This window comes from Phaethon lepturus, unplaced genomic scaffold, assembly GCF_000687285.1.
Source record: "Phaethon lepturus isolate BGI_N335 unplaced genomic scaffold, ASM68728v1 scaffold6712, whole genome shotgun sequence".
In the NCBI taxonomy this organism is placed as follows: Eukaryota; Metazoa; Chordata; class Aves; order Phaethontiformes; family Phaethontidae; genus Phaethon; species Phaethon lepturus.
In genome coordinates, this window is record NW_010522505.1 from 3,152 (window position 1) to 23,030 (window position 19,879).

At 42.1% G+C, this 19,879-nt stretch overlaps 2 protein-coding genes across 2 annotated transcripts in view; one reads left to right on the top strand and one right to left on the bottom strand.

The window, feature by feature from the left end:
• The first annotated feature begins 8,044 nt into the window (after positions 1–8,044).
• On the top strand, positions 8,045–8,833 carry SOD3 (superoxide dismutase 3, extracellular). The gene has a single exon (XM_010281819.1). The coding sequence runs from the start codon at positions 8,059–8,061 to the stop codon at positions 8,782–8,784; it is 726 nt and encodes a 241-aa protein (XP_010280121.1). The 5' UTR covers positions 8,045–8,058; the 3' UTR covers positions 8,785–8,833.
• Positions 8,834–13,327: 4,494 nt separating this feature from the next.
• Positions 13,328–19,879, bottom strand: part of CCDC149 (coiled-coil domain containing 149) — a gene marked incomplete at its 5' end in the record, with an annotated part of 39,045 nt that continues 32,493 nt past the window's right edge. Inside the window, 2 exons of the mRNA XM_010281820.1 lie at positions 13,328–13,911; positions 18,430–18,552. Coding sequence (XP_010280122.1) covers positions 13,328–13,911; positions 18,430–18,552 — 707 coding nt within the window. The remainder of the gene's footprint in view (positions 13,912–18,429; positions 18,553–19,879) is intronic.

Here is a 19,879-nt window from a genome sequence, read left to right on the forward strand (position 1 = left end):
ATTTCCTCTCCCATTGCTGGTTACTTGGGAGAAGACACCAACACCCACCTCACCACAACGCCCTTTCAGGTAGTTGTAGAGGGTGATAAAGTCTCCCCTCAGCAAAACAGCTGCTGCTTGCAAGAAGGAAAAGGGTCAGAAATGTGAACCTTTGTAAATGTACTTTGTCTACTTAGCATGAGTTAACGTCATTTTTGCTTCCATAGCTGATGGGACCCGTTGTATTTTAGTGTTACATCGACTGTTTTTGGCAAAGGGAGATAGCAGTGTGGGGGTGTGCACATAAAAGGTGGCTTTTCATTAGTTTTTGGATGCCTAAGGTTTCAGGCACCACTTAGGGTCAGGCAGCACTTCAAAGACACTTTGCCTCTCCCAGGGGAATAATGGTAATCCAGATACATTGAGATAGGACCAGTAACTGATTTTGGTCCCTATGAAGCCTGAGGATTCAGGGAGGATTGGTGAAGCTCAATCCAGGAGTCACAGCCAGAGAAAAGCCACTAAAAGACGCAAACTTTCTGTATTCACCTGAAAGCCTGAAAGGGAAATAAATAAAAGTCATCAGGAACTTTTTATTCTCTATGAGAGAATAACAAGTCTTGCATATAGAGAAGTAGATGTTTATCTTAACTTTGCTTACTTTACTAAATACCTTAACTATTATCCCACACGACATACTTACACACAAGCTAGGGGAAAAAATGGTCTTGATCACACTCCTATAAAGCAGGTACAGAGACGACGGGAACCTGCACCCAGTCCGGTAACCAGTCAGTTCCCAATGGGGAGGACAGCCTGCCTCGGGTGCAGAAGTTTGTCTGTGATTTGGTTTTATTCAGCCCTTCTGTTAACGACTTGGATGATGGAACAAAAAGTAAACTGATTAAATTCACAGCTGACACCAAGCTGGAAGGGCTGTAAATACACCATGGGGAAGGATTAGAATTGAAAATGTTTGTGACAAGCTGGAGAAACAATAAGGGGTGGGAGAAATAAAAAAAAAGGAGGTAACTCAATTAAGACAAAGGTAAAATCCTACGCTTGGCAGGAATAGCCAACTAACGAAATATAAAATGGAAACAATTGCTCAGACAGCAGCTCTGCAGGAAAGGATCAGGCGGAGATGGCACCACGATAGAGAGTAATACAATCTGCAAGACAAGAGCAGTAGTAGTCCACGCTGGTGGGCTGACGCGCTGTGGTGTTCGTGCGCTTCTCCTCCAGAAAGAGGTGTACGGTCCACAGGCAAAGGCGGTCTACTCGACACAGGAGCCTACAAAATTCAGGAGGAAAGCTGAAAAGAATTGAGACTGTTTAGCTGAAAGAGGGAAGGGCCATTGGTGCGGAGTTAAAGTCTCAAGTTTGCACAAGGCTGTTGCAAAGAAGAGAAGACTCCGTCCCCCATGTCTGTAGTGGATACAGCCAAGCCAACGGGTTTAACCTGCAGCGAGAACCAGGCGAGAGAGTGGAAGACCCGTAAGGGAAAGGATAGTCAAGCCATGGGTGATGGTAGATTCTTCATCAGTGATGAGTTTTAAGAACAGGATAGACAAGCTTAAGTCATGATTTACGTTGGTACGGCTGGGTACGCTGTCTCTAAACCCCTTTCAGGCCTTAGCACAAATACAAAGCAAGGGGTCATGAGTGAACACACCACCGCTTTCCCAGCATTCTTTAAAACAAGTTGTATTTCTTTACACAGTTTGTTTTACACCTAGTCTTTAACTGCCTTGGGTATCCATGATAGTCCATATCCCTTCAAATAAATTTTGGAGGTTATTTAAAGAGGACTCTGGGTTATATTTTGTTGCAGTACAGCAAAGTGTATCTGTATTGCAATACATAAATCAAAAGAGTTTAAACTCTCTTATTTGAAATACCGTCTGCTCCTTAAGTGAAACTGGCCCAATCCTTTACAGATAAACGTAACAGAAGTTAAACTGATGTGAAGAAGGATCAGGCCAGTTTTAGGACTCTTAAACTTCCCGCCTGCAGACGTATCTGTAATCCTTCCTTTCCTGCCTGCTTCCATCCCTGCTTCGTGCAGCGGCTCTTACCTGCCCTCTCGCACTTTGCTGGCACGCTCCTGAGGACAGGGGCGAGCCTGGGCCAGGACCAAGCTTGTTCCTGTGGAAGGGACTCAGCTTCCCATTTTTGGTCCTGGAAAGTCCTGGTGCCTCCTACTCAAGTAGGAGGCCTCAAGCCTACCACTCCCAGAAGGACCTGGCCGCTGTCGGTACCCAGAAACCCATCTCCTGCCCCAGTGGTGACGTCAAAAGCATCGCCGCATACTCAAGCAGAAGGCAGGGATTAACCTGTTATCAATGGTTGTGTCTCTTCAGTACACTAGGATAGAAAGATCTGAAAATCACGGTCAGATGTTTAACCTGAAACTACACACAGTGTTGAAGTTGTGCAAATACACACAATGTAAATGTACACACAAGAAAAACCCCAAGATAATTCCATTTATGGCTATTGGTCGCTGAACTTGAAAAGAATCTTGTGTTTATTTCTTGTCTTCTGTCAAACAGCAAACCCCTCTCCAGATTAATGCTACGCAACAGAAAGGATAAACATTTAATAAAGGATCAGGGAATTAATGCAAACACTAATAATAACCTAAATTATCTAGTAGTTGGGTTCCATGCCTACTTTTTACATTATATATTTACATTTTATATCCACATTTGAAGATGAAGTTCTGTTAGGTTGACAGACCTAAAATGAGTTTCTGAAAGCAGCTTTTTCAAAAAGCTTACTTACAGTTCATCTCTCCCTCACTCTTATAAAATGATTTCTTCTCAAGCTATTGAAGAGGAAGAATTTCAAGAATTTTTCAAATTGGCTGATGTAGAGTAGTTTGACAGTTGCATGATCTTCTATTTTCAAGAGAAATTAGTCCCCAGAGAGAACAGCGTTCTTTCCCTTTTGTATATTTATTCAACTTGATTTTTTTATGGGTAATGCCCTGAAAAGCTGGAAATGCATATAGCTCTTTTGCAAGAATATTATAAATGGATGCTTATCTCAGGCAGTAAATATCTTTATTTCTTTAAATAGAAACACCAAGTCAAGGAACAGGAATAAACAGGAAGAGTAAGACTAGGCCAGCGACAGATTTTCCATTGGCTACAGCAAGATTTTTCATTTTCTTTTCTTCTTTTTTCTCCTTACAGCAATTGCAGACGAGTTCCTCCACCTTGATTTCTGCAGGACGAGGTGCCACTTGCAGTCCAGCGCCAGCCCTGTGCTGGCTAACGCCGCTCTCGTGTGCACCGGGGCTCCGCTAGACATCAACAAGCTGTGTCGGACAACACAACGGGCAGTAAATAGCCGAAGTCACTGCATCTTTCTGGACACCCTGACAGCATTTCTGCTTTCTAAATCCTGCCTGACTCGGCAGCACTGCTCATAGCTCTACAGATGAAAATCAGCACTGCTGGCTTTGCCCGCAGACCCACAGGCAGGTACCGGGACATGCCAGGCATCACGCGGGGCTGGTGCTGTGCTCACAGGCAAGTGCGGCGTGGAGCACGTGCGATACCACACCAAATTCAACGCATGGAAGGTCTTGGTGCCCCGCAGTCTCTATACAGCAAGCGGGTAACTCCCACAACACCAACAAAAGCCAGACACGCCTGCAGCTGCCTGATGCCCCACCAGTGTAACTGGCTTCCAGGCTGGGACCGTAACTCAGAAATGGCAGAAAGTGCCCTGAACCGAAGGAGCAGATTAGGTTCCCAAAGATCTTGACTCTGCTTCCCTCGGGCTACAAAATCTCCCTTCTTTTAGTGGCACCAGCCTCAGCAGTACATGTAGAAAAGCAGTCAGCTCCATCACAGAATCACAGAATCACTAGGTTGGAAAGGACCTTCAAGATCATCAAGTCCAACCATTAATCCAGCGCCACCATGTCCCCTAAACCATGTCCTGAAGTGCCACATCCACACGTTTCTTGAACACTTCCAGAGATGGCGACTCCACCACCTCCCTGGGCAGCCTGTTCCAATGCCTGACCACCCTCTCAGTGAAGAAATTTTTCCTAATATCCAATATAAACCTCCCCTGGCACAACTTGAGGCCATTTCCTCTTGTCCTATCACTAGTTACTTGGGAGAAGAGGTCAACACCCTCGTCGCCACAACCCCCTTTCAGGTAGTTGTAGAGAGCGGTAAGGTCTCCCCTCAGTCTCCTCTTCTCCAGACTAAACAAGCCCAGTTCCCTCAGCCGCTCTTCATAAGACTTGTGCTCCAGATCCCTCACCAGTTTTGTTGCCCTTCTCTGGACACACTCCAGCACCTCAACGTCCTTCTTGTAGTGAGGGGCCCAAAACTGAACACAGTATTCAAGGTGCGGCCTCACCAGTGCCGAGTACAGGGGCACAAGCACTTCCCTACTCCTGCTGGCCACACTATTTCTGATACAGGTCAGGATGCTGTTGGCCATCTTGACACCCGGACACACTGCCAGCTCATGTTCAGCCGGCTGTCAACCAGCACCCCCAACCGCAGAAGCATCACCTACCGCAGAAGATGAAAAACCTGCCTTCTCTGGGTGTAACTTTTATGGAGAAGTCCATAAAACCACTGAGAGCAGATTCAAGTGCTGGAGACACAAAACAAAGCAACAAAACAAGACACAAAACAAATCAAATGATGTTAAGTAAGTCAAACAGCAGGGTGATGCAATAGGATGATGTCACTGCAAAACAAACCCACCGACAACCCAGAAGGTCATAGCGTGGATTGAGAGTTTGTGAGCAGAGCCTGGTATAAAGACCATTGTAAAGCCCATGAGTAAAGCCAAGTCTATTCTTGCTATGCGGTCTGGAGAGCCTTGCAGAAGTTGTTTTTACGACTCTGTCTTGTACAGCCCAGGAGACTCTGGGACATTGCATGAAATTCATGATATGACAGATCCTGTACAACTGGGACAAAAGCAGAGCTCTATTTAAAAAATAGGGATTGTAACACAAGCACAAGTGCATGGTCAGGTCACTGTGGGCTTTCCTCCCATTAACCGCTGTCTGCTTTAAAGGCTGTTAGCCCATTATTCAGCATCTCTCTTTAAACCAGAAAACTAAAACATAGGCAGTGGGTAACAATAGACTTTAATGATATACCTGGTTAGTACTTAGCGACTTCCATCTTTCAGACCCAGACTGAATGCCAAATCACCCTGGCAATTGCATTTCTTGCAGTTATGAGCCCTTCTCCTTTTTAAAATACATCTTTCTGACAGCAGCCCACAGCTAGCATTTCCTTTTCATTCTCTGAAGTGCAGAGCACTACAAATACATCATTTAGCTTTGCTGCAGTCCTTTCTGTCCCTTTGATCATCTCCTTTACATCCTTCTGCATCTCTGCTTCATTCCCGCATGTGCAGTACATCAAAAAAGAGCTTTGCAGCAAGTACCTTGGGCTCTTTGGGGCAGGTTTTTTCAGGGACAGAATCCCAGCTGGTGTAAAATGGCACAAACGCCACTGAAGTCAGCAGCATTACTGTATTTAAACTAGCTAAAATTCTGACTCTAGTTCTTATTTCAAAATGCCTTATAATTCAACTAAAGCTTTAAAATTATTTTCTTAGAGCGCTGACTGCTGGCTCGGAAATTTCCTCGTTGAACTGTTGAACTCAGTTGGAGTCCACTACTTTGGCACTCAAGGAGTAAACCATGAACGATGCTCCCTTCTTCCTTCCGTTCATCGTGTCCCCTTAAAAATGGTTTATGATGCTAAGAAATAGTTTTTCTAATAGAAAAGCATCTAGACTGGACGCTTGCTTCTTGCATTTTACAAACTTAAGTCATTCCCCTTTGCATTTGGCTAATTGTTAGCTGAACATTTTTTGCATATATTTATAAAACTTCATTATAAAACATTTCACTTCTTTCACATGCTTTAAAACCAAGCAGTTTCATAGTATTACCATATCACAAGTATGGCTTTCCCCAGCTCAGAGACTGCCAGTGAATGAACCTGGGAAAAGGCTATGAAGGAGGTAGCGTAAGGCCTGGGGTGACGGGCAATCCTGGCTCTACGCCTTAGAGTTCAGCTTCCGCTGAACACTGCATGGTTCCCACGAGCACAGTAATCTGAACCAACTCATGAACACCCTGAAGAAAGGAGTGCTAGTTGCCCTATTTCACAGATTAGATTCATTGGACGGGTTCTGGGCAGCCTGATCTAGTTGAAGATGTCCCTGTTCATTGCAGGGGGTTGGACTAGATGGTCTTTAAAGGTCCCTTCCAACCCAAACTATTCTATGATGCTATGATTGGGAACCGGAGCCCAGGGCTAAAGTAACACCTCCAATATCCCAAGCAGAAGTGAACTCTGTATTCCAGTCCCTGGCTAATGATCCCCTTTAGCTCTACTCTTCCTTATACAGAAAGGAAAAAAAAAAATCAGCTCTCAGATAACTGAGTATCTCAGATCTGATGTAGAATATGGTAGTAGTAAGATGAACACATAGAATTTTACCGTTCCAGAAGCTGACAGTCACATTCCTTACCCAGCTGACAGTAGACATGAACCGGGAAAAAAAGATTTTCTTTTCAGTTTTCTTGCACTGAGAATTGCTCCTGAGTAACAAGAGCTACTCTTTTCTCTCTACAGAAATCTCAGCCTGTTAAACTGCTCTTGTGATGGCTGAATCCACATTTCAGCGACAACAGTGGGAAGCGCTGCAGGCAGGGCAATGCCCCATGAGGAGAGCGCTTCTCAGTTCACGGGATGATGAAACACATGTGAACTCTCCGTGCTCCAGCCAGCTTCTGGGAAACAATTTCTCTGTGCCTCAGTCTGATGTTGCACTGCCTCAGTACTGCTTACTTCTTCTCCCTCTGGGAAGGAATCACTGCTGTCTCAAAAAAAGAAAGAAAAATTTACTGTGGCGTAGCAGGTAAGCTGGCAAGTAAAGTAGCAGGCAGTAGCTCTAAAACTTTACAGAGAAGCATCGCTGAAACGTACCTCAACATCTGACAGTTTGAATTGTGCCCTTCGGGTTTTAAAACCACAGAAACTTTGGTACACATCCATGCGGAACACTTTGCGTTGCTCAAGCACCACTTTCTATTTTGGCTAACAAAGAAATAAAAATGCAAACCGGCTCCGTGACAACCAGCACATAAGTGAGCGAACTGCCCGACTGTGCCTTAATAAAGCGCTTTCCTCTCCCCTCACTGCATGTTGAAGGTCGCTTGGTTTAGGTAAGCACATGAAGTCATCAAAAGGAAGATTAATTTAAAAGCTTGATAACTTTTTTTCCTTTTTTTGGGAACGTCAGTGAGGACCGAGCACCAGACTATCTAACTAACCGAGAAAGGACAAAGTGTTCATCCTGCCCAAAATGAAAATGCCTGAAAACTTTTTCCCCTTCTTTCCCTCCCTCCCCCGCTCCCTCCCTCCCCTCCCACGGTTCTCCGGCTGACGCCTCCCCTGAGCCAGCATTACCTAACTTTTACACAAACACGCAGTTCCCATAAGCATCAGCTTCAAACAGCTCTGGCTTTCTGCCTGATCACATCTCGGTTTAGGGGAGCAAAGAGCTACTACCAAGGGGTTCGCCAGCAACTCTGCAAGGTAACCAACTTGTTGGATTTTTACTTTTTGTTTGTAATGCCTAACTAGTGGTTACGTAGATGGACCAAAAAAAAAAGCCTCCTGGCAAACTGGCTTGCTGGAATTTGTAGTAGGAGAGAAGTCTCAATACGAACTCAAAAATAGATTAAACACCACTTTGGCTTACTTGCTTCCTGCAGGGAAAAAGAGGCAGTTTTAAAAATCAAGATCTAGCGTAAAATATGAAATCACTAGTATTTCTCTTAGTCATGGGTGCCAACTATATGTGTTTAAACATGTGTATGCATGCTGACTTAGTTTCAATTCATCACATCAGGCAGATTTAGAAAGCAGCTGTCCTCTGGGACCATGCTCCAGCTCTTTCGCTCAGCGCTGCCGCAGGCTGCACGCCTTTCTCTCCAGCCACGTCGCTGCAAAAAGCCCTTAATCCTTTGTAGCTTCTCGTACTTTTTGCAGGCTCTGAATTGCCAAGATGCTTCTGCTTCTTTCTCTGGTCACTGGGCTCGCCCTGTCTGCCTCTGGTGTCATGACAGACAAAGGAACGGATCCAAGCCCAGAGTCCTTTCATGACATGCAGAAAAAAGTGAATGACCTCTGGCAGAAGTTGCTCTATCCGGTAATGCCTGGTAATGAGACTGATGGGATGATTTACGCCACTTGTGAAATGAAGCCCAGCTCCAAAATAGATGCTGACAAGCCACAAGTGACTGGGCAAGTCTTATTCAGACAGTGTTACTCATATGGAAGATTAGAAGCCATTTTTTACTTGGATGGGTTTCCGCTGGATAATAATCAATCTGGTAGAGCTATACACATCCACGAGCTTGGGGATCTCAGCAACGGCTGCGATTCTACAGCAGGACACTATAACCCGTTCAGCATGAATCACCCCCGTCACCCAGGGGATTTCGGCAACTTTTTTCCTAAAGAAGGTAAAATCAGAAAATACAAAACAAACCTCTCTGCCACTGTGTTTGGTCCATATTCCATCATGGGAAGATCTGTTGTCATCCACGAGCAGGAAGATGACATGGGCAAGGGCAACAATAAGGCCAGTTTGGAAAATGGAAATGCTGGGAAACGTCTGGCTTGCTGCGTGATTGGGATATGCAACAAGAACTTGTGGGAAGAGAAACTGCCCGAGGTTACCGAGAAGAAGAAGAGAGGGCTCAAACAACGAACACAGAACCAGGCTTAAGTGAAGACCAACAAGCTGGCTACAGCCTGGGCAGCACAAAGTACCTTAGCCTGTGCCAGGATTCCCATATCCATTTGCTTGCTCCTGTAAGAAATGTGTATCACTTTGTAGAGCCTCCTTTCTGTAAGCCCATCAATAAAAACAGCATCAACTCAACATTGTGATGGATTTTCTTGAAGAGAAAAGATTCCCTTTCATGCAGTTTGGGAGTTGAATGCATGTGAATAGGAGTGCTAACAGATAGGGTCTGTAAAGAGTCTGTGTGTTGTAAAGGGCTCTTAAGGGATCATAAATTCGATACCAGAGGAAAAAAAAGTTAGTAAGTAAGAAATTGCATCTCATTAGATGCTATCCTGTATTAAGCTGCAAATCTGAAAGGTAAAGAGATCTCTATGCTTTCAACAATGTTGGAGGTTGTGTTGCAAGACCTGGATGGTGGACTTCCCCTAAAAATAATGGAAAGTACAGACTCTTCTGTTTCAAACTGCAGATCCATTACATTATTCTATTTGGATTTTCAGGTTTTATTCTCAAGCAGGCATAAGCTTCTTAGCTATTTTAAATTGTCCACATGACTATGGCTGAGTCACACTGTTTACATCTGAAAGCAGACTTAAAAAATTCTAGTTTACCATCACTCCCCTGAATTCCCTAAAGCCTCTAATTTGTGCCTGTTCATAACTAGGTTGTATACAAAAGTTTTACTGCTGCTTAGACAATGATGATAAAGTTAGTAGGTCAGAGAGAAATATTATCTTTAAAAGCCAAAAAATACTGAGTGTGTTTCTTCATACAGAAAAGTAGGAAGTAAATCAGTCAATTTAGACTGGGAGAAGTGACAGTGAAAAGATTGAAGTCAGATAATATTCAAACATAAACTCTCAACTCAATAACGCTCTACTTTTCTAATTTAGCACAACTCACTGAAAATACTAAAACACTACCTCATAACTATCATTCATCTGACACTGAGAAAAGGAAACAAGCAGGTAGAACAAGCGTATCAGGAAACGTTTTTATTAAATATGACAAAATGTATTAATATAGTTGAACCATGGTGCGCAGTTAATCCAGGCAGCAACAAAAGAGAGGTTTGCAAATAAATTAAACTGCGTAATTTATAAAGTAAAACTACAGAACAGAAGCCGGTAAACAAAATCCTATCTTTTAGAAATGTAGCAGACTTTCAACTTAATCTCAGTTAAGATTTTTAAATACATTCCTGAGCTTATATGGATTAAAGAAATTCCACAGTCTTCATTATACAAATTCCCATATGCTTAAAAATAGTCTACCTTAGAAAAGAAGCAGCATTCTAAAAGACGCTTCTTAATCTGTCATTTTCACACACTTATTTTACAAATTCAGTGAATATTGTTTTTCAAATAACCAGAACATCGTTCTTTCCTTCTCACAGATAATGCATGAATTCACTTTTAGCTGAGACAACCTCCTTAGAATCAGTTTGCAAAATGCATCTTCTCCATGTCCCTGCCACAATGTTCCCTTCCCAGTTTGCTTCCCCAGAGCCCAACACCAAAAAGGCTTATATGTCCGGATGCAATTTTATGCATTTCTGAAGTTCTAGAAAGAGGGAACACAAGTCTAAGAAAAAAAAAAAAAAAAAAAAAAAGCCAAACCCAAACACCCACTCCTCACCCCCACAAAAAACCTAAAGTAGTGTTGACTCCACAACAAAACACTAATTAATTTACTGGGGGAAAAAAAAAATCGTTCTAATAGCACAACAATATCAATTAAAGCACTATTCAAGGAAGATACTGACAAGAATATTAAATTAGTGCAGCAAAGATGTCTTACTTTTACAAGTATCCTGGCTTTGAAGTCTTGTGCTCCTGGGAGAAGGCTAAAACCATAGCTAGAATACACATTCACTAGGGCAAGAAAGAAGAGGGACAATATTGCAGCACTAAAAATGAGGTTTCCAGAGATCTAGCTATCTCACTGGAATTTAATGATTGCAAAGATATAAAAATCTGAGAGGGAGAATGGTGTGAGGATAACTACCAAGATGTCCTAATTGTTGGGCTGTACATCACTATGTTCTCAGAGAAAAAAAAAACAAAACTAAAAAGAATTAACAAATGAGGCACTAAAAAGCTGTAGGTCCAGCACTGCTTCTACCTGCTCGAATTTTTGCACCAAGCTCTTCATTAATTAATGGCATTAACTGGCTGTTAAGGGACCAGGAGCAAAATGCTAACTCACACAACCGTGGGTGAGGAAAGACAGAGGACAGGGAAACAATATAACACCTTGAATATTTCAGAGCTCAGCTACATGAAATCTTCACCTTCTTACTTCTCCTGCCTCAGTTCTGACTGCATTGATATTTAGCTCTGCGCAGGATTAGTCTGTGAAAGATGGAAAAGAATACATCTTGAATAAAATGCTACTTCATGTGACATTCAGACATTAAAGGAAAAAATCCTGCCACATTCTCCCGGAGATCTCAGTTTCTGCAGCTATTTCTCTTCTGACTTGTCAGTACTGTCATATAAATGAGTCAATAATGCAGTCAGTAACAATTAATGGGAGCAGCATTAACAATCTTTCAAACACTTAAACTCTTCCTGGTTTTTCAGGTGATGAGGAACTTAAATGGTGATCAGGATAATGAAAGAAAAACTTTTTACTGCTTCATGTCCCTAACATGCTTAAATATACAGATGGCTTTTGTTCCTAAGGGCTGCTGCCTAATATCAGTGAAATGCTGCAATGTCAAATTACCTTTAAAGAGGAAGGAGACATATTTGAAGAGCACTGTGAGTATGGCTTTACTGCCCGCAGACAGACACTGAAAGGGTTACATGAATGCACCTGCTAGGGAAAACACAGGAGAACAGAGACAAGCCACATTTTTCACCTTCCCACTATCATTCCTTATATTTATACGTAATCATTTACATACAGCCTTTCTCCTGCCGAATACAAACTGTTCATGGACTCTGACACCTTGATTATGGCAGCACCTGCTAGCTCATCTTCCATATACTGAAGAGTTTGTCAGTATTGCTAATGTAAACTCTGTTTATTCAGTAGCTGACAAGTGGGCTGTAAAAATTTGCAGCTGGCAGTTATTTGTCAAAGGAGGACTCAATCTGGGAGGGATTTTCCTTTTTATTAGTAGTATTTTATTAAATTTGGGTTAATTCTCTCTGATTGGTTTCAAGTTCTAGGAGTGAGAAATGAACATTTACAGACAATTAGGTCCCAAGCCAGCAGAAAAATTGCCTTGACGGCTGCTGGCCCATAGAAGCTCCACAGCTGCAGAGACTATTCCTTATGCTACAAACAGGAGAGGAAGGACATGCCTCCTCTTCTCCAACAGCTGCTAACTTCAACGTTAAGTATTCCCTTGTTGCTGCCTTCCTAGGAGCAGAGTGGCACAGCTCCAGCATCAGGAGTGAGCTAGGGAATGACACAGCAGCCTCCCTTTTCCCCAGTTATTATACAGGAATATTTTCCTATGACTAAACATCAACAAAGGAAGAAATTTAAGAAAGCAGCAACAATGCAAATAAACCTTCTACTACACCACAGACTGGTGAAATGAGGAGGAAAGGAAGAGTTACCCTTAATTCCAAAACATAAGAAAATAAAAAAGACACAGAGTCCTTTAAAAGGGATTGCACAGATGGAGTAGGCTGCAATCTACCACCTGTTACTCAGCCCGAGGGCAGTTCCAGCTCCTGGAGGTTGAGGAATTCAATTCCAGTAACAGAGAGCCAAGCAGGTGGACAGGGTATCACCGGTTCTCCTCTTGCTGTTCTCCTCACTCTGGAACAGCATTGCCACTTCTCACAGAAAGACTTCTGGCTTCTCTGACGATGTTTCCTTCAGAGCTTCATTAAATTTGTTTCTCAGTTTCTGGTGAAATAACTCCCCGTATTTTCATGAGATGAGCTGGGAGAGGAAAAGGAAAAATTGGATACAGTTTAGAACATATAAAGGTTTGTAATAGGAGAACTATATACATGCAGGGATGGTTTTCAGAAACTTCCTATAAGGGAATAGTGATTTTATTCTAAGGATGTACTTACAGTCACTATATGTAAAGAGAAATAGAACACAATCTGACAAACAAGCAAAAGCTTGCAGCCTTAAGATGCTTCTCAATTTATCACACCAAATTTTTCATCCTTGGAAGACACTTCTAACCATTAAAATACAGTCCAGCACTAGGACATTACACGTTACAGAAGCCTAGTGATAACATGATAAATCAGTATCATTCATCTCTCTGCTACACTCCTGTAACAGGCATCAATCTATGTAGAAACGTCCAATCTTTACAAAAAACCAACATGATTAAACCTCATCACTAATACTTTCCCTTAGGTAATTTACATTTTTGGTACACTGCAGCCAAAACTAACAGGAAAACACTCTTATTAGACAAATATTAGCAGATCAATGTAAAAACCAATCTACGGCATACTGTTTCACCAATCACATTCGCAGCAGCGCGGACTCTGCAAAAGGATTACAGTGAGATGCTTGAGGGCCTGGATTTCATACCTCAAACCAAACTGTTATCCAAATATTCAGAGTTTTCAGCAGAATTGAATCGTTTCTGGTTTTCAGATTCAGGGAGCTCCTCAAAGCTGTTATTTTTGCATGCAGTTGTAACACTGAGCCCTCCACACCTTCCAGGCTCCTCAGTATGCACCACAGCCACGGTGCTGCTGTTTCGATCCCCTGTTTCGTTTGTAATTTCACAGTCACTCTCTGAAGTTCCGTCTTTCAGGGCCTCAGTTTCAGCTGTTTGTTCGTTTTCTGAGTTCAAGGGATCTGTGGGGTCGGATGGGTCGGGGCTGGAAAGTGGCAACTCTCCCTCAGATGAACCATTAAGCTCTGCTCCAGCCACCGTGTTCTGCCCCCCTGCAGAAGCGCCTGCTCTTTTCCCTTCCAGTTCTGCAACTGCCTGCTCTGTCAGTTTAATTATCTGACTTCCAGGCGTGTTTATTTCTTCTTCCTTGGAAGGTAACTGGGGTAATGAAGGATAAAAATGTTTATTTTGGTTTCTGTTATTTAAGTTTGTTCCCTCTGGAGCCAGGGACTCACTTGCGACAGCACAAGTTTCATCACATTCTCCCTTCTGTTCTGCTGAAAGAGAAACGGAACAGTGAGATGCTCCAGTCAGTCACAGGTATTTATGATATATCTGACCCAAAGACCATCACCACCAGTGCCAGGCCACAGAGATGTTTTTACCTCAGTAAGGAATTTCTAAGCGTGATTGCCTATCCCATGCCAAGCCCGTTTCTTAGATGATAAGCAATCAACATGAAGTTTCTTGCTGGATCCGGCATGGTTTCAGAGCCTGTCTTTCCCCAACACTGACAACTCTGAGTGAGTCTCAGTTGATACCATACTGTAGAACAGCAGCGTCAGGCAAACTTTTTCAAAGGAGTATGAACTCTAAGCAAGGCACTCAGCTACAGAAATTTCTGGCACTGCCTAACGTTAATCCCCACATCACTACCACTTTCAGGGGTTAACACAAGCTCCATTTATTTGGAGCTTTTCACAGGCTTTCACCAAATAAGGAAGTTTCGTTATTGGTCCTGCAACATCTCCCCTAACATAAAAGATTATTCTAATTCGGGTAACAGCATAAAACAAAGAAGCAGTGGAAGAATTTTAAATATACCATTATACCAAAAGGCAAACACTGAACAAAGTCAGAATAGAGAAAACAGCAATGTGTAAACAAACAGCTTTGTGAAAGAGAGAATTTGTCCTCGTCTTAGTTAAGGACAAAAAGCCTCATTGAAAATAAGCTTGCGAAGTCAAGTAAGAAAAATTAGGAAATGCCAGAAGTATGGCTGCACTGGCAGCTTAAAATGACTCTTGTCGTGCATATATGTGCATTCCCTTTTAGTGTATAAGCATTTATTCTATTCCCGTAGGAATCCTGCCTCACACACTGCACAGGAGAGCCTGGCTGCAGGGACGGATCAGAGCCACACGATGCAGGAGCCTACAGTCTCTATCAATCAGATCCGCCTCATTTATGGTTTGGGAGCTGCTGAGTGAGTGAGACAAAGGTTGGCATGGAGGGAATAGACACTCTTACTATCATTAAGGAAGCTAGGAATGCTACTCTGAAGAGCTGGAATTTAAGTCTGTGGAAAAGGCAGGGATAAATTAACTTTCAAAAGATGATCACCCACTGGATCTAATCCTCATTATCTGAGCGCTCAGCTGGAAACCTAGGAGCTTGATCCTGCTCTGCTCACGTTGTATATCTGAACACACATACTCAAAGTGCTCCAAAAAGAGCCAGAACTTCTGTACCTCAAATTGGCACTTGAAATTAGCAGGGACTCTACCTTATTCTTTGCATGCTTCAGTTTCCTCCCTCTACAGTGGGATAACACCATCCCATCACCATGCTGCAATTTTCTGAAGACAAATTGTTTCAAAGCACTAGAATACCAGAGAAAAGTTCACAGAAAAACAGTGTTTTTGTCTTCAAGGAAGGCTTGAAATAGCGCACAGGCAATCGAGCAGGAACACACAGCCCTCAACAATGAAGGAGAAAAAGCCCTGAATAGCTGTTCATTAGCAGCTGTGATGCTCAAGTACAATCTATCCCATAACACTATCCATCCTGTGCATTGGATAAAGTGATTTTTGGTGGCACAAGACAGTCTTTAATTCATAGGACTGTACTATGTCATTATGCATTTTCACACAGGAGCTGCACAGCTTTCTACCATCCAGTTTAACTGAAACAATTATAACTACAGACAAAAACAGGCCTTGATGAGACCAGGGTAAGCAGATAGATTAGATAAAAGCAGCCTGAAAAAGCCCTCTGATTATCTGTAGATCTTGCTAGAGCAACATTTGATGTGTTATAGAACGTTCTGATAAAGAATGTATATTAGTGCAAAAGCTGAAAATGTTTCCTGGGCCAAACAGGCATCAAATATCAATGGTACTATTTAAAGGACCATAGCTGACCGACATGACACCAGGCCTACTATTTAAAGATAAGTAAGAATTTCATTGCTATTCTGCTTATCAACTGTTTTCACTCAACTGGTCATTCAACTAATAGGAAAATAAAAGTGGTTTTGTTTTTATTTCTGGAATACTTTTAAACCAAGGGCACACGTGCTTGGTAAACGAAGGCAAATGAACACTTTCCTATGTTCCTCCCAGTTGCCAAGCTCCCCCAGATTTTGGAGGTACACTGTATAGATGAAAATTTGCAATATGCACCAAGGTCCTAAAACTCAACAACTGACAGTCATTCTCTATGCAGAGTGGCACAAAGGCTGACTCAGTGTATCCCTCCCATATAGTTGCTGACTGCAGAGGAGCTGTGTGACTCCAAGCACAGGCACATGCCCTACAGCTGAAAACACACTGCTTCCTTTCCAGGCTTCAAAGGGAAGATCGCAGCCCCAAAAGTCCTCCAGAAAAAGGATCTGGAGCAATGGAAGAAGTTATGGTTGCTCCACCTACTGCTAGAAGCTATGGCATCCCCCCGCACAGCTGGTAGTATATGTGAGCTCATCTGTGTCACTGAAAAGCTGGTCCGGTTTATTTAAACCATCACAGAGGTGAGTTGTGTCCGAATTCTCATTGCAGGTTATCAGGTATAGTGAGCCACATGCAAAGGAATAAAACAAGCTGTTTGTGCAGGCAGAACAGTAGTTTCTTAACTTACTCATGACAGGATTTCTGTGATTGATCTTGGCTCTCTTACGGTTATAGGATGGGGAGGGGGAAAGAGGGTGTTGACCCACTGGGAGCAGATTCTTCTCATGACTGCCACAGGCCTAATCCTTGTCTGCCTTTTCTTCTCCAAGGCTGTTTTATTCTACTCCTCTCTTCCTCTGCCTAGCTCTTTGCTCCGGCCCTATATCCCTTTGTCTACCCAGCCCCTACACTCACTCTGTCCATTTCTCATCCACCTTTCAATCTTTTTTATGACACCTTGCTTTCACTGGCAGCATTTATATTCCTTGCTCCTGTGCTCTGACCTCTGCTCAGCCAGATACAAGTCCCCCCTCACTCAGACTTCCTTTGACTCTCAAAATCCCCCTCTACTCTAGTCTTCCCACCACTTGAGAGTCCTGATCCCAGCCTTCCTTTCCTCTCTGCTTTTTTCCCCTCTAGGTTTACGTTATCTTCAAGATACGGTGCACGCAGAGTTTTACTGGTGTTGGTGGCACAAAGCAAGCTCAACAGAATCACTGATTTGTTCTTTGTTGTTATTAGCAGATGAGATTTGGAAGTGAATGGTTTAGAATGGGGTGGAAACTCCAACCTGTTTTCTCAGGGTGGAAATTCCCCCCGATTTCAAATTCCTTTCAATTATAGGTATACTAAATGTTTGCCTGTTTAAAAAAAAAAAAAAAAAAAAGACAAAGAAAAAACCCCACAAAACAAAAAAACCCCGTGGTCATCAGAACTTAACACAAAAAAGTGATTTGGCTGACATTAAAAAAATCAGCTGAAGTAGAAAACATAGCATGGAAATCTTCAGCCCAGAGCTGAAGTTTGGCAGTGTTACGAAGCAACAGTAACAGGGTCTGATGAGATCTGACAGGCAGCTTTAACCAAAATTGTAATACCAACCTCACCTAGGTCAAACAGGTAAAGGAAAGAGCATAATGTCACCAAGTAAATACTTTCAGTAAATGCAGATTTAATTAAAAATCAATGATTAAGCAGGCAAAAAATTAATATTTATGAGTTACTATTACTCACCGGAGAACTATTTATTATAGTTTCACTTCTTATTTTTAGCAAAAATATCAGCTGATCAAGATTATAAAAAACTATCAGTCTGGCCGTCAAGTTTTATCAGATGATGACATGGATAATAAAGTAAAAATTAAGCCACAATTTATTTAGTTTCAGAACTAACAAATAATTTGTTTACGTTGCTTCATCGTTAGCTGAGTAAGATCTGGGCATACCAAAATGTTATGCCCATTAAAGAGCTTATCCAAATGCCGACAGGCAAGCATAATAATCCATCTCCCTTCCATTATGAAAAACTAAGGGAAAAAAAAAAATCAAGGTTATCAGCAAAACAATATTGTCTCCAACTGTCAAATAAAGTTAAGCTTGACTTTGGAGAGATGTTAAAGCTTGCTACCAGGGAAGGATTTTTAACAAAACACATGCAAGACTATAAAAAAAGCAGTCAATTTTTCTGGGAAAACGAGTCGGGTATTTCAATTTACTGGGTGCAATCAGGAAGCCTTTCATCTAGATATCAGCTATAATGCAGGAAAGTGCTAAGCCGGTTCCACAGACTGCTTTCCTACTGTGCATTTTAACCACAGGAAAAAGAGCAGGAGGCAGTTAACTGTAACATAGATGGCATGAATAACTTCTCACAGTATCAAGTTATCTGGCAGGAAAATTCTTTGAGGTGTAAGACCTGATCCCTGGCCCTGTGTAATCTATGCAACAGTCATTTTTCAGTCGTTTCTTTGCTATTTGTACTGGGACCATCTATCTATTTTAGTTGTGGATGATTTGTTCAATCTCTGTGACCACTGAAACTTTGCCTTCTGCTATCCCAGCATGAAAATTTATTACTTTTTATTTGGAAAGAAATGAGTGCTTGGCTCTCATCATGTTCCTTACGTTCCAGGTGCTCACCTTGTACTTCAGTTTTCTGTGGCTTATCAGTAAACGCTAACAACGGTGACCTGGACCGCTGTACAACAGGCAAGGTTGGGTCACTGAACGTTATGGTATCCTTTCCACCTGAAACAATCAAAGTGTTAGAACTATTAATTCACCAGTTACATCCATTGTGCACTAATGATATTCAAACATATCCTACAATTTTTTTGCAATGTTATTGAAAAGTACAGAACAGGAAAAGCATCTCAAATGATCCTTTTACCACATGGGAAAAAATACTCTGTACTGTAGCTGTACTGAGTAAAGGACAGATTTTGAAAGAAGACCAGGTGCTGTATGCAGCAAACTGTATTAGCAATTAGCATTCAATTCAGAACGTTAATAATCAGACCAAAAGTTTTACAAAGAGTAATGGATCATTTGCATGCTATTAACCAGCAAGTGTTCAATACGGACTCTCTACTCCCTATTACTCTGCCTCAGTGATGAACCTGCTCATATCTCATATGTAAGTTTATACTACAGAATCACACACATACTATCCTACAACGCTCCCTTAAAAAAAAAAAAAAAATCGCAAAAGCTTAGCATAGCTAAGAACTGAGGGTGCAAACAAGCATACATTGCTGGGGAACAGGAGGGATTTTAATCCGAAAATTCGAAAAACATTTCTGAGCATTTTCGCTCTAAGAAAATGGAAAAAGGCAATTTTCCAGCTCTTTTTCAGACAAAATAGTGCAAGAAACTCTTCAGCTGAGGACTCTGCTGAGGATGCCTAGTCCTTACATATTTTAGCAATACAGAAAGCAACACCTGCAGATCCTTTAGGAAGTCCTCCACTATTCAGGATGCTCATGTTTTTAGTGACTGACACTACCTTAATCCCAGAGGGGAAATGGCAGGAAATGTGCAAGATCAGCTAAGCGTGGTATTTGTGTGGCCTCCAGAACAACTGCCAAGCGGTAAGTAATGGCTGGGGAGGCGGCAAGCTACTGTTCTATTTATCTCCATAAGAACGGACGTGTGTGTAACTACCACTTCTCCCCTCTAAATCTGTTTGTACGTTTCACCTTAAGGCAACATCCTAAATCTAATCACCCATCCAAGACAAAGACTTTCAAAAGAGCACCAGGTCAGGAGATACCCGGAATAAATCCAGCTCTGCGAAAGTTCTGGTACCTACTGAGAAATAATGAACCTCAAGCTGTTTCCATGGAGGCTACCTGGACTACCCCAATCCCTAACTACTTTTGAAAGCACTGGCTGTAAATGCCTTGATCCTGAAGGTATTAATGACACTTTTATATCCTTAACGTATTAGGGTATATACTGCAGCAATATGAATGCAATTAATGCTTTCAAAATATGGATCTTGCCAAGCTTTGATCCCCCTGTCAAGTATACATCAGAATTCTGCCCTCACTATAGCAAATAATAAAAAAATAGT

What these genes read in the sequence shown, in the direction of transcription:
- SOD3 (XM_010281819.1), top strand. Translation starts at nt 8,059, where the DNA reads ATGCTTCTGCTTCTTTCTCTGGTCACTGGGCTCGCCCTGTCTGCCTCT.